At 53.6% G+C, this 14,725-nt stretch overlaps 1 protein-coding gene across 2 annotated transcripts in view; it reads right to left on the bottom strand.

The window, feature by feature from the left end:
* Window positions 1-7,180: 7,180 nt before the first annotated feature.
* The window catches only part of SSH1 (slingshot protein phosphatase 1), a 62,056-nt gene continuing 54,511 nt past the window's right edge, over window positions 7,181-14,725 (bottom strand). For both annotated transcript variants that reach the window (XM_060028249.1, XM_060028248.1), the window contains exon 15: window positions 7,181-13,498. In XM_060028249.1, the coding sequence (XP_059884232.1) occupies window positions 12,272-13,498 (1,227 nt within the window). In that variant the 3' untranslated portion in view covers window positions 7,181-12,271. The remainder of the gene's footprint in view (window positions 13,499-14,725) is intronic.

Raw genomic sequence — 14,725 nt, 5'->3', positions numbered from 1 at the left:
AGGCTTCTGGAACCGGGGGTAGGTGGATGAGGGTAACAGGGCTCCCCCTCCCCATACTTTGTGAGCATCTAATAACAGCCCAACCCTAGATGCTACTGACCTTGTGTCTTTCCCCTACCTCTCCTCCCAGGGTGGGGGAGGCGACTGAACTCCCCAAACCACGGAACTCAGTGTTCTTCGATTGTCCACTGCCTCTTCCTGCATTCAACAAACAGATCTGAGGCTGAAGTCAAGACCCTTCTTTCCACCACTGTGTGCTTTGAGCAAGTGACTGCCCCCCTCTGAGCCTCAGTTTACTCATCTGTAAAATGGGGATGACACTAATACCACTTTCATCGTGGTATTTCAGGATTTGATGAGAAAACAAGTAGGCCCTCAGCAAGGGAGTCTGTTATTGTTGTGCTCTCCTCCACTCCCCCCAGCCCCTCAACCCAGGAGCCCCCTGCCTGGTCTACCCAGACGCCCAGCCCTGCTGGTTATTTGGGGTTGCATAGGGAGAATGGCTAAGGCCAGAGCTGTAATCAGCAAGATATAGGCTCTGCTACGTTGGACAAGACACTGGCCCTCTGTGGGCCTCAGTTTCCCCATCTTTGCAAGACAGGAGCTGTAAAAACTGAGAGACAGCAGTGCCTGGTGCATTTATGGAGTGCCGACGGTATACTCCACACTTCATCTGCTTCCTAACAACCCTAGGGGGTTGCCAGTGTCAGCAACAGCCACATTGTACAGGAAGGGAGGCTCAGAGAGGTGGGGTGACATGTTCACAGTCACACAGCTAGGAGTAGCGGTGCTGGGCTTGAAGCCTCACTCTCCTGTCTGAGGACCTTGGGCCCCTGGGAAAGCAGGGCTAACTCTGGAGGGACTTCCTCTCCCCCTCCCTCCTCCCTCCTTCCCAGCCTCCACTGGTAGGTGTGCCCTGGAGGAGCAGCTGCCACCCCACCTCCACCAGGCTCAGCACAGAGGCAAGGGCAGGGCTGGTGCTCTGTCTCCACCTTATCGGAAATGGGATGGAAAAACACAGGAGAGTCAGCCTGGAGGGGAGGGCGCTCAGGGGCTGGCGCCGGCTCTCTGGGGCTGCAGCACAAAGAACTGAAACAAGATTCAGTTCCCTCGGGCATCTGAGCACCTACTGTGTGCCTGGCACTGAGTGGGGCCCGAGGGGCGGGTGGGAGAGTAGGAGCCATACCTGCCCCCAAAGAACTCATTCTCCATCACACAAGCCGTCCATTACTTCACTTACTATAGGGGACTCACTATGTCCCTTCATTCACCACCACTGAGCTACGGGTGCTGTTATCATCCCCACGGGATGTATCTGGAAAATGAAGCCCAGGGAAGGAAAGTGATTTGTTTGAGGTCACATAGATAGTCCATTTCGAAGCTGAGAGTTGAATCCTTTTTTTCTCTACAGTGCTGTTTACTGAGCCTCAATTGTTTCTCTACGGTGTTTACTGAGCATCTACTATGTGCAGTCATTGTAGGTCATCTCCAACCCTCCCCACAGAGGGAAACCTCAGAGTGGTTAGGGAATTGGTTCAAGATCACACAGCCAGGAAGTGGCAGAGGAATGATTCAAACTCAGGCTTGATTCTCCCAAACTTCTCCTGGCCTGAGAGGGGGAAAAGAGATCAGCTCCACCATTCATTTGTTTATTCATTCAACAAATATTTATTGAGCATCTACTCTGTCAGGTACAGGCACAGGGTGGATCACAATAAACCTGCCCCAGCCACTGCCCTCAGGGGGTCCATGGTCTTGAGCATGCCCATGGGGTACTCGGACAGAAGAGCCACCTCTTCCAGAATTGGGGCGGGACGAGATGCTGCCAGGGATGGCTTCCTGGAGTTGGCTCTGGAATTCTGTCTACCTTCTGGCTGGGCAACCTGGCCCCAAAGTCATTTACCTTCTGAGTGTCTTCAAACGAAAAATGGTGACAAAGTCCACCTTGTCCAGTGTGGCTCAAGAAATGTCACCTGTCATTACTCACATTATGGTCCCAACTGAGCCCTCACGGCAGGGCAGAGAAAGTGGGCAGGGAGGAAAGGGGTGTGACACCATTGAGGTTTAGGCCCCGGTTGGGGACAGGCAGAGGGCGCCGAGACCCTGGGAGCCTAAGAACACAGGGCAAACCAGTGAAAAGAAACCCCAAAGGCCTCCGGCAGGGAGTGGCTGCAGGGAGTCTAGGGCCAGGTCTGTGACCTCGGGGGGACCGCTGGGACCTCCAGCAGGAATGAGGTCAGGGCTGGGGCCCTGTGATTAGATGGGAGGAAGGGACCCCCCAAGATGTTCAGGAAGCAGCAGAGGGTGGGGGTTTGGGAGGGTGGAAGATTCTGGGCTTAGAGCTCTAGTGTTGGTATAACCTGGGTTCAGATCCCATCGGGCACTCATTATGGGACCTTCGGCAGGGGAAGGCACCTCTCAGCCTCAGCTTCCTCCTCTAAAAAACGTGTTTCTAATCCCTGCATGGCCAGACGGAGTCAGATCATGTTAACAATTGTTTTACTTCACAGACGTGTGTACAGCACGTACTGTGAGTCAGACGCTGCTGCACGCACTGCACTTTCTGCCTGTGTATCTTTAGCGAGAGGTACGCGCTCCTGCCACCACGAGGGCAGCTATCGTCACTCCTCTACATCACGTGACTGTGTTACAATGACTGCGCTTGACTTCCGAATCAGGAAAAATGACAATAACAACCAGGAAAGCAAATTCCATTTGGGGAGCAGGCCAGAGCCTGGGGCAGCTCTGGGAGCCTGGCTGTGGGCTGGACCAGGATAAGAATTCGGGACAGCCCGGTCCTGCCAGGGCTGTTCTCCAGGACCTCCAGAAAGAAAACCAAGAATTGGGAACTCTCCTCTATGGGAAATCTGTCTGTCCTGGAAGAGGCCAACGTGCGTGTGTGCGGGTGTGTGTGCCTGCGTGTGGGTGCAAGTCTGTGCATACGTGTGAGTGGCGGCGGGGCGGGGCGATGTCCGGGCCCTCACCCATCCGCAGCCCCGCTGCCAGCCGCCAGCCTCAGCCATCTGTTGTGGCAGATGTTTGGCTGTCCATGGCAACGCCAGAACAGGATGTACCTCTGGATTGCAACAGGGACAAGCCCACACTCACAGGCCGCCCACACCGTTCCCTTCCCCAAAGGCCTGCTGCAAAGAACCACTTGGGTCCAGGTCGGGGACAAATGGTGTTTGTATCAGGAGACAGGCAGAGCTGGCATCCTCCGAGGGGTCAGTGGCAGGGGAGGAGGAGGACGCATGTGCACAGCCCAGCTGAGTCCCTCCTCCAGTGGGCTCGTGTCGGTTTCCCTCTGCCCTTCAGAGGATGCTAGGGAAGCAGCGTGGGCAGAGCAGCTGCCGTCAGCAGGGCTGGTCTGTGGGCATCGGATCACTGTCTTTCCCACGATTATAGCAACTACTCACGGAGGGAGTTCTTTGTGCCGGGACTCGTGCTCAGTACTTCATCTAGCAAATAATATCTACATTCACGCACCTTCACTGTGTGCTGATGACACAGCGCTAATCTTTGTAGCAGCACTATGAGGTCATTCCTGTTTTTCAAATGAGGAAAAGGGGGCACAGAGAGGTTAAGCTAGTGATCTGGGTCACAGAGTGGGTGAGTTAGGGAGCATGACCCTGGGGTGTCTTTCTCCAAAGCCCTTGATCAGCGTGGTGACGCTGCCAGGACCGGCGACATAATTTGCAGGGCCCAGTGGGAAATGAGAAGGCCTGGCCCTCATTAAAGAATTAAAGACAGTGACAGCAGAGCATCGACCAATCACAGGGCCCCTGTGAGTTCAGAGTCCTGTGCAGCTGCCCAGGAAGCCAGGCCCCAAGTGCTCAGGGGGTGGGCACAGTGGCCTGGAGAAGCTCACACGCCAGCCCCTACCTGGCACCCCTGAGCCTCAGTGATCTGAGCGCAATTTCTGTTCCAGGGGGCCCATGTTACCCCATCAGAGGGGAGAAGAGACCCTCCCCGCAAAATGCTGTGCTGAATTCCCTAGAACCATGAGCCTGGGAGCTTGGAGGGCAAATTGCAGCTCAATGCCAAAGCATCCTTTTATTAAATCTTTACATTTTCCTTTTTAAGTATGAAAGTAACATAATAATCCTGTTGCGGAGATTTTGGAATAGATAAAAGCAAAAAACGTCCACCTCGAATCCTCCCCATCTAACCCCATTGCTGTTGGCAGGTGGTGTATTTCCTTCCTAGCTTTTACAGATGGGCTTTCCATCAGGACTGCCAGGGGGTGAAACAGACGGGCTCCTCTTTGTCTCGGGCAACTGGCACATGGCAGGAGCACATGAATGGGAGAGGATGACGGAATGGATGGATGTTACAAAGGGGCCTGGTCTGGATGACCTTTCAGATTCTTCTGGTCTCTAAAAACTCAGGATTCATTGATTCCTGCATAGTAAATGCCTGGTGTTGACCTAGGGCTCAGTCCAGTGTGCCAAGCCCAGTGTGCTGGGGCCCCAGAGGTGTCTGATTCATGTCCCTGTCCTGGGAGAACGTGGTTTAGGCGGTCATGGGTGTCCCCAAGCTTTCCCAGTCTTGGTGAATGAAACTTGGGCCCCATTTTCACAGCATATTTCGTTCATTTACTCTCATCTGATATTTACTGAGTGCTTACTACGCACTAAGTACATTAAGGGCTGTCTTCTTTGGAGAGAAGATGGTGGGGTAGAAAGTGTATGAGTTTGGAGTCAGGCACCCCAAGCTTCTGTCCCTTCCTGGCTGTGTGGCCCTTATCCAGGTGACCTAAGCTCTCTGAGCTTCCACCTCTTCGTTTGTAAAACAGTCACATCTACTGTGAGGATCAACTCAGCAACACACATGAAACACCTGCGAGTAGTAGATGCTCAGTGCAGTTTACTTCCTTTTCCCCTCCCTCCCCTCCATCCCTCCTGCCAGTACCAACAGTAAGAGCTGCCACTGACTTACTCAGCGAGTGGTGTGCCAGGCAGAAGAGGTCTACATACATTATCAGCTAATTCTCAAATTATTGCCCCCTTGAGGTAGGTAGCATCGTCCTTCACCCGTTGCGACATCCTATTTCAAAACCAGAGGGAGCTCGGCACCTCCAACCGCTTGTGGGAGAACCTGTCTCTTAGGGTCAGATTCCCGTGTATCCTTTTCTGTGCTGCGGTTTCTGCTCACGCAAATGCTGACGCTCGACTTGCTGAAACCATTTACAAAAAAAGGAATTTGGGGCTAAAACGGGACCCTTTGCAAGTATACTTCAGGGTGCATAAGCAGCTTCCCTTTAAAGGCAAAATACGATGAACCCGATTTGGGGGAGGGCAACACACCTTGTGCCGCCCGGATAGCCTTCGGAGCACGAAGTGGGTCAGATTTCCCAAGGGCTGGAGGCTTCATCTCTGACTCGGATGTTTTCTTGCTGGTACCTACAGGGAGATCAGAGGCAGCTTCAGCTCGCAGCTTCCTACTTCTGGGGTGGGGGGCAGCTCCCAGAGGGTTTCAGGTGGGGAAGGAGCAGTACCTTCTGGCTTCACCACTTTTGAGATGTAACCTTGGACAAATGACTTACACTCTGCAGGCCTGATTCTTCAACTGTAAACGGAGGGTAACGTCAACAGGGCCTTTGGAGGATTCAACGGGATTCTTTAAAGTGCTGGGTACGTGGAAGGCTCAGAAGTGTGTTTCTGCTCCCTCGTTGAGGGCGCAGGGGTGGGTGAGTGGTGTTTTCTGGGCAGAGCTCACTTTGTGCACTGCGGCTGGACATCTTTGGAAAGGGCTTTCCTACCATGAAGTGAATCCTTTTGAAATGCCACGTTGTCCTCCATGGTCTGCTTTCTGGAACCTCTTCCAAGCATCTTGTCAAGAGGGGCCTCCCCCACCACCCCCCAGCATGCAGCTCCTCCCCTGCACAACCACGCCCCCTGCCGGCGAGACCTGGGATCACATTCAACCTCAGGATTGCTACTAGGAGGACGAAATCAGGATCAAAGCAGTCAGTTATAGGAAGGTTCTCCGAGGACTTGAGTGAAAGAGTATCTGATGATCTGGGAACACCCACGTTCTGCAAGGGCGATGTGGGTGGGTGTTGTCTCCAGAACGCATGTGTGGAATGTGATTGTAACTAGCAAAGGGAAAGCCTACTCAATTGCATCACGTTCTTATTTCAATGGTTTCTAAACATGGCATCAGAATTCCCAGGGAATCCACGGGAATCATACAGAGTGCTGAGCCCCACCCTCAGCCTCTGTTTCACGTTTGCAGCCCGAAGAGAATTTGTTAGGTGTCTCCAGCCTTTCCTAGGATGAGCGTCCTGAACCATGACCCTCAGTGGTTCAGTTCCAAAAACCTCTTACAGAGAGGGCTGCATTACAGCTTGGTGGTACCAACGAGTACAGTCACACCACTCACCTTTTGCTTTGATTTCCTACTGAATAAGCAATTCCTAACCATACTTTGGCTTCACGTGTAGATTTTCCTAGAAGGGCTCAATGTGGTAATCGGCAAATGAGAGTAATCCGGTCCGCCTGACGGTTTTAATTCTTTTTGTAAAGTGAAAAACTTGCATTCTGGTCCTGTGAGTCCAGGTGAGGGGCAGAGTAAGTCTAGGTGAACTAAACAAAGTCTTTTCTGGATCCACAGGCGCTGGAATTTCATGGTCACGTCAAGGCACTAGTGGCAGATGGTCAGTGCTCACCCACGTGACTCGCGCGTTGGAATGTAATGTGTGGCACCCAAAGGCGGTGAAGAGGGAATGTGAGTCCCATGCTCTTTGCCCTGCGGCACGGCTAGATGCACAGAACTCCAAGAAGGCAGGGTTTTCTGTTGGAAGCATCCTGACTTGGCTTAGACACCAAGGGAGGAGAGCCACCAAAAGCTCTGACCTGCCGTGGTCTGTGACCTGAGCACGAGATGAGCCTCTGCTGTGTCCAGCGACTGGGATTCCCTGGGGTTCCTGCCTTGGCCGCTAGCCACAGTGAGCTCCCACTGTCCCCTCTCCCGTGTGAGCAGCTAAGGTGGTTCTGTTGAGTACACCTCTAGCTTTAGCGCTTGTGCAGGGAGAGATGCCACCCCAAGTCCAAGTCCCACCCTGGGTGGTGGGGTGGAGGGACGGGACAGGTTTTTTTGGTATACGAGTGACCACCCACAACTGGGCCTGCTCTTCCTTACTGGCGAGATCAGGAGGAAAAAGGATGATTCCTGCAGGAGCTGACCTTCTTCCCCTGGTTCTTTCTTTGGTCTCACCTGTCCAGGTGTTTAGCATGGGGCCCAGCATATGGCAGATGCCCAGTCAAGACCGGCCATCATGATGACGAAGCTGCAACCGAGTCTCCTGGCAAGGGCGGAAGAGGCTGTTGCTTTTTGGCACAAGTTTGGAGGTCATCAGGCATTTATAAAGAAAAAGTTTATTTTCATCACAGGAAGCACACAGACTATATACAGTACACACCAACAGAAGTAAAAAAAAAAAAAAGTGCATTCTGCATCTTCTACTGCAAATTCACAGTACAAAAGATACTGCCTTTTAAATATATAATATAAAAAAAAACAAGAAGAAAAACAATATAATAAAAAAAAATCATTGATATCATAACACAACACACTGGAACCCACTGGCGGCTTCTGACAACCAAAGGGCAGCCCATCTTGTGGAGCTCCTGATGGCGGTCTGTACCTGCATTTTATTGCAAAGAGCTCAGGATACCAGTAGAGAGGGAAACAGGGGGGGCCTAGGTGGTAATAAAAACTCTACTGAACAGGAGTACAGTTGCGTGATGGGGGGAACAGGGGAGGGGCTGGGCTGCAGTCCAGGGGGAGCCTGGACCGCGCCACCCCCCCACCGGCTGGCCAGCAAACCAATCCCGTTCTTTCCTCGCTTACTACGGACCGGGCCGTGGCTGAAACCGTGCCCGCCTTGCCAACAGAAACCGCCAGCGCCGTTTCTAGCAACGCTCCTGGCCTGGCTGCGGGCAGGTGCGAGAAGCCGCACAACAGACCAGCACAAGCACGGGGCAGGCAAGCTCCAGCCCTAAAAACGCCAACCACCACTGACGAGGCAAAGTATCCAATCACAGAAGGCGAGAGCTTAACGGTTGCCCATAAATACATAGTATTTGTAAACTATTATTAAGGCACTCGATTGTAAAACAATAATTACAGTGTCAGGAAGGAGGCAGGGAGGGAGCGGCCATCTCCGTGAGCAGCGCGGCCGACAGAAAGGACAGCAGAGGACCGGGGGTCTGGTTCTAAGACTCCTGCTAAGAGACCGACACAGGCCGGGGCTGCAGCACCCACTGCAAGACAAAGACGAGGTGGTCACATCCACACCCACCGAGGGCAGCACCGCACTGCGTCGCTCCAGACCGTTCAAGGGGACCCGCTTCATAGCTCGGGTGACACAGTGTGCGTGTACGTGAGGGAGGAGGGATGCACGTGATGCTCTGATTCAAGTGATAGACAGACAGATTCAAATATATATAGTTGTGCAGAGTGAACTCATACACATACGTATTCAACTGCAGAGCAGACAATAAAAAGACCAAGGAGCTGAGCACGGGGGTCCATAAGTACCTTCATTTGGCATGCCGCGTCGGGGAGACGCTGGGGGTGGGACAGCAGCCGGTGACCCTGCACCACGCTGTCCCGATGTCACAAATCTCCTGCCCGCCTGGCTCCCCTGCCGGAGGTGAAGGGGCGGCCGTCACTGTGCCGGCCGCGTGGGGGCGGGGAAGCCCTGCCGGGTGGCGAGCCAGAGCAGGGTTCTGGGAAATGTGTTCTGGCACCAAGCGTTTCCAGCCAACAGACAGCAAGTCGCTCTTCGGACACTTTGGGTGAGGTTACTCACATGCTCTCGACTACATGACAGCATTTCCTCTCACTAGGGAGCAGGGGCCCCAGGGGAGCAGGGGATCCATCAGCCTCCTGGGATGGCACCTGTGCACAGTGCCGACGTACAGGGTTGTCCTGACGATGTTAATTCTATGGCCTCTTTGGCTCCATCCCAGGCATCCTCTGGGCTTATCCAGGAGGGAAAAGGCTTTAGAAAGGGCTGGAATGCTTTTTAGCTGGAGAGGGTGGGATGGAGCGGAAGGGAGCTGGACAGAGTAACCTGCTCGCCTGATGGACCGGGTACCTCCACCCAGCAGAGAGCTGTCTGGCAGCCGAGAGGCTGGCACTGGTGCCTGCACTGAGACCAAGGAGGCAGGTGAGACTGGGGGCAAGAACCTTGTTGTCAAGAAGTTCATGGAATGATGCACATTGCTCCAAGGCCCTGAAGTAGCTACAAGGCAAAGACATGGAAATCGGCAAGGTCAGGTCCCGATCAAGGGCAGCACGGTTTCCCCTCTCTCTGTGACCACCTCTCCTCTTCGACACAACAAAACTTGATGAGAAGACCTCCCTGTATCGTTGCAAGAGGAAGACCTAGAGGAGTTCGCTCTAATTTTGGCATGCCACGTGAATGAGAGTGCAAGGGAGGGAAAGGTGAGGTGGAAGAGGAAATGCAGCTGAATTCACAGGGTACTGAGCTTATTTAGAAAGCTTTTGTTCTTGCCTAGTTCGACAAAGGCATTCCACGAAGATGGCGGTCACCAAAATCAGTGACTTTCACAGCATAAACCACTGCCGCCTCCATTCGGAATCTCCCCCATCTGCTAAGCTTACAGGTGAAGCACTGGTCAAGATGTGGCACAGCTTATGGCTTTTCAGAGACCGGTATGAATCTGTCTTTGCCAAGGTGTCTCCAAGCCTGGGAGAATGCTCTTGTCTTGTTAGTGTAACATTTAAAATAGCAATCTGCCATATGTTTGTGTGCCACTGATCTGGGTCTCAGAGAAAAGCCTTCACCCTCTTCTCCAGGCTACAGTGTCATCCATCAAGAATGCTTCATTTTGCTCTGATGATGGGCACCTGGGCCCTGGTCTGTTTAGATACCGATAGACTAGCTCCCGACAGCGAATGGATAACTTTGCCAAAAGCCAGAGACCCACTAGTACTCGTAATCCTCCTCCCACCCTTTAACTAGATAAGAAAAATTATGGCTTTCAAAATTAAGGTCTTCAAAACTGTATCATACCCAGGCATGGTTAAAAAACCAACATAAGCCTGGCATCATCAAATTTAAAGAATTATTTTGACACAAAAGTTGATCCACCACATGAAATTTAATTTGGCAAAACACTGAACCTGATATATATTTTTTGAGACTGTGCTCTTGTTGGCTGAGAGAGAGGAGGAAACCCAACTGGGTTTTCCGCAATAAGTGGATAATCACCTTTTAAGCTGATTTCAGTTGACAGTGGTGGGAAAAAAATTCCGATAGGGTAAAATAACGTATACTTTAATAAAAAAAATAAGGCCAGGGAGAAAAAGTTTCCGGAGAGAGGGTTTTTGCAAAAACTCTACCCACTAGCTGAAATACGGACTAGCCTTCTTCCTGCAGACCCTGCCTGGGCTACTCTTGGGGGCCCGGTTCTGACCAACGTAAGAGGGCGACTCATTTGCCCACGTTTGGAATTTGGCTGGCCCTTGAAGGATTTCTAGTTTCACTGGCCAGGGCTCGGCGAAAGTTTTCTATAAAGAGGCTGATCGCAAGGTAGCTAGCTTAGGCTTTGCAGGCTACATGGTCTCTGTCGCCTATTTGTTAATTTTTTGATAATCCCTTAAAACTATAAAAAACAATCTTAGCTCTTGGGGCCATACACCATGGTTTGCTGACCCCTGAATTAAACTTAACAGACCTCTTCTCTCTCTCCAAAATATTTTAACATCCTGTCTTGCTGGCCAACATCAGAGGAGTCCCTCCACTCAAGATCCTTAGAGGGACTACTCCCAGGGACACTCAGGACCACATGCTGTCCTGCCCACTGGGAAGAGCCGCAGAGAAACAGGAAGCAGCGTTCTCACCGCAAGAAGGGGCGACTGTAAACACCTGCCAGGGCTTCCCCCAGTCCCACTTCTCAGAGAAGCTGCTGCTAAGTTGTTCCTTGAGAGTGACTGAGCGTTCCTCACTGCTGAAATCTCCTTTTCCTCCCCAAACGTGAGTACATGTGACCAAATGAACCTGAGTGCTGGGGCTCCTGACGGGGTGACCCACATCTCAGAATCCCCGGCCCCGCCAGACACTTGAGTCCCTACGAACCACAACACGACCGCATTGGGTTCCGCAGCAGATAAGCCTCAATGATACTTTGTGGGTCCTTCTCCCCAGATGGGGGACAACTGAAGACTGACCTTTAGCAACAAACTGAGGACCCCACACACATTTCCCCCCACCTCACCCCAGGGCCGGCCAGACACACGTCACTCAGCTGTGACAACACGCCAGGACAGGCAAGTCAGCTGCTCAGAGGACCTCCACTCACCCTGGAGTTGGTCTGACAGCAGCATTCGCGCCTTCATGTCACTTTAACTAGCAGTGTTTGGCGCAGGCACCTTAAAAGTCTTAATACTTTTTGGGGTCCTGACAACCGCACAACAGAAAGTTCTCTTTCGGAAAAATCTTTTCTGACACAGCATTTTTCCCTGGAATGAGCCTTGGTCATTATCGGAGTTTAAAAATAAAAAGCAGAGCAGGATCAGAGGTAGGACTTCTACTGCCATCCAGGAGTTTTCCCAGAAGGGCCTGAATGAGCTAGGACACGTGCCGTGGTGGCGATGCCAATGCCACAGCTATTCCTTTGCAGGTTGTGCCGGAGGATGTTTTGTTTTTTGGCTGTGTTGGGTCTTCATTGCTGTGCACGGGATTTCTCTAGTTGTGGCGAGCAGGGGCTGCTCTTCACTGCGGTGAGCGGGCTTCTTATTTTCGTGGCTTCTCTTGTTGCAGAGCGTGAGCTCTATGAGCGCAGGCTCGGTAGTTGTGGCGCACGGGCTTAGTTGCTCTGCGGCATGTGGGGTCTTCCCGGGCCAGGGCTCGAACCCGTGTCCCCTGCATTGGCAGGCGGATTCTTAACCACTGCATCACCAGGGAAGCCCCGTGCCAGAGGATTTTTGATGTGTGTGCATCACTGTATAAATGCTCTTCTTAACACACGAGAAGCACCCGGAACACCTCATTTGGAGTCAGAGTCTACTGGTCAACAGCTGCTGGTTCCCCCAGGCCACAAAACCAATGCTCCCCTTTCTTCTTGTGCTGTATGTTAGGTATTGTTGTTTCTTCTTCTCCCCTTTGCCGCAAGAGGGGAGGAAAAGTAAGGATAACGCCAATTATTTAAAGGAAATCAAGACAGAAGGGGTGGACCAAAATCCACAGTGAAACAAAAGGAGGGATCACAGAAGTCCAAACGCAGCCAAAGGCGGGTCAGCTTTTGCTCATCCACGAAGGGCTTTTCAAGTTTTCCGGGGCAGATTTCCCTGATGGTTTAGAGGTTGCAGTTGGGGTCCTGGGGGCCACTGGGGGCTCATGCAAGAAGGAAGACTCGCTCAACCTGGCATCCTGGGAGTCAGCCACGGTGGACACGTCGGCCTCACTGGACAGGTCCTCCGTCGAGAGGTTGAGGCTCCCGAGCTTGGCGAGGGAGTGAGAGCGCTTGAGCGGGGACGAGACCGTGAGGCCCGCCAGCCGGAGCCGGGTCTCGATCTCCTGCGTGCGCTGCTTCACCAACCCGGGCTTCCCACGGACGCTGTGGATGCTGTCGCTGCTTGAGCTCCGGGTCAGGTTGGAGCTCATGGAGGATGAGGTCGGGGTGTAGCAGATGGTCTTCAGGAAGTCTTTTGAGAAGTGACTGGTGTGGTCTGGGCGGCAGAGGAAGAGCGGGGGGCTCTTCAGTGGGGCTCCTTCTGACGGAGGGGGGCCAGCCTCGGGCTTCTCGTCGCCCTGGGCCTGGCCAGGCAGAGCCAGGTCCTGGCTCTCCTCGGGGATGCTGGCCTCCAGCCTGCTGGCGGGGCCATCCTTGCAGGGGGCCGCCAGGTCGGCCGGCGTGCCCTTCAGCCTCTCTAGTTCTTTGGTGTGCTTGCGGACCAAGCCCGCCTTCTGCAGCTGGATGATGGATTCCTGGTGCTGCATCAGGTAGCTGTTGGCTGTCGGTTTCTCGGCTTCTTTACTGAACAGGAGCCGCAGGTCCTTGGCTGGCTTCGGATCTTTCTTGGGTGGCGAGTCGTCCTTCGCTACTTCCATGTTGGGAGCGTTCTTAACACAGTGAGAATTCTTCAAAAGGAGGGACTTTGGTAGGACTTTGTGAGTCTCTCTGGAAGGTTCCAAAAGGCTGGCTGGTAGCTCTGGGGCAGCCCCAGCCCCAGGGCTACTGATGTCTGGCCTCCTCGAGCCTGCTGGTGGTAGGCATGGGGGAGTTTCGGTTGGGCCAGAGGACAGTTTCTCTGAAGCTCGGGACCTGCTGGCCACATGGGCCATGGGGGAAGACGTGAGGTGGGGCAGGAAGGTGGGCTGGGTGCAGATGGCGGGAGCACCGGGGTTCTTGCATCGCTCCCCGAAGGCCTCGGGAATCCCGCTGGCTGCAGGGTACATGCAGTCGGCGCAGGATTTGTAGGAAGGCTTCACTTTGTTAAGGATCCCAAAGATCGCATCGTGCTGAAAAGGACAAGAACATCGTGAGGGCGTGACGCAAGCCTAAGCCCGAAAAGTACAAGAAGGGCAGGAGGCAGGGCTGGGGCAGGCACTGGGCTGGCAGTGCTCTCACTTCAGCTGGGGCTGGGATACGGCCCTCTCGGAACCCATATGACCGTGACTAATGCAGGTTAGGGATGAGTTAGAGACACTGAATTGAACTTCCCGGAAGCTACGAGCCCACAGTCCTGGGCAAACCTTCGGCCACATGGCCAGGAGCAGGGCCTCCAAGGGCCTCCCTTCTCAACTCCGCCTCTGCCACTTGCACCAAATGACCCTCTCCAGCCTCTGGTGTTGCCTGGAAACCAGAGTGACTTCGCCTCACCCTTTCCCCTCACGGCCTCGTGAGAATTAGTGAAATAACATTTCTGGCACAGTAGCTGTGTCTCCCTTTCAGAAAGGGTCTGGAGTCTGCAGCCTGAAGACAGCACCCTTCCTGTCTGGCACAACAGAGCATGGCTCAAGGAACCACCATCTAACTGTGCTCTTCACAGAGAGGTGGCCAAAGGCAGAAACGGTTCGGGAAAGACTCTAATACAGACCCAAACACGGGTGCCCACGACCCCGAGGAGGGGGCCAGGCAGAGGTGGGTTTCATACACCAGTGGAAAGCACGTTTGCACCACTTCCCAAGAAACGCCCTGCCTCTGGTCACTGGGGGTCTCTGCGAGCTCAACGTGGGCCTCTCCATCCCGCCCTCCTCCTGATGGGCAGGCCAAGCCCTCACTCCCTCATGCGCCCATCGAAAGGCACCAGGGCTGCTCCTCTGGGCCAAGACCCAGCCGAGAACCGCAGAAGTGGAGGCAAGAGGGTGACTCTCTTCCCTCGCAAGTTGTTTCACTGTGAGACTCCTGAGGCGGTTGAAAACCAAGCCTTCTTGGCAAAAGGTTTCTCCCTGCCCCTCTATTGTGTCAGGGACCCGTACCATCCTGTGTGGCAGCCCGAGGTCCCCGCAAGCTAAGGAGTCAGGGTCCGGTCCAGTCCTGGAGGAGTCAATGGGAAACCCAGCCCCGATTCCTGGAGGCTTGCAAGGGGGCGTGTGGAGAGCGCCTGGTGGGGCAGGTAGGGGGCCAGGTCTCCTGCAGGACCCTATCCTGGTCAGGATTCCTGGGGCTGGTTTCCAGGTCGACCAGTGGGGCTTGGTCACCCCTGTGGTGAGGACCGAACACAGACATTTTCCTGAAGCTTTGGC

Source organism: Delphinus delphis, chromosome 13, assembly GCF_949987515.2.
Source record: "Delphinus delphis chromosome 13, mDelDel1.2, whole genome shotgun sequence".
In the NCBI taxonomy this organism is placed as follows: domain Eukaryota; kingdom Metazoa; phylum Chordata; class Mammalia; order Artiodactyla; family Delphinidae; genus Delphinus; species Delphinus delphis.
Note: the sequence above shows the minus strand (reverse complement) of the source record. Positions and strands in the feature narration are given on the sequence as shown.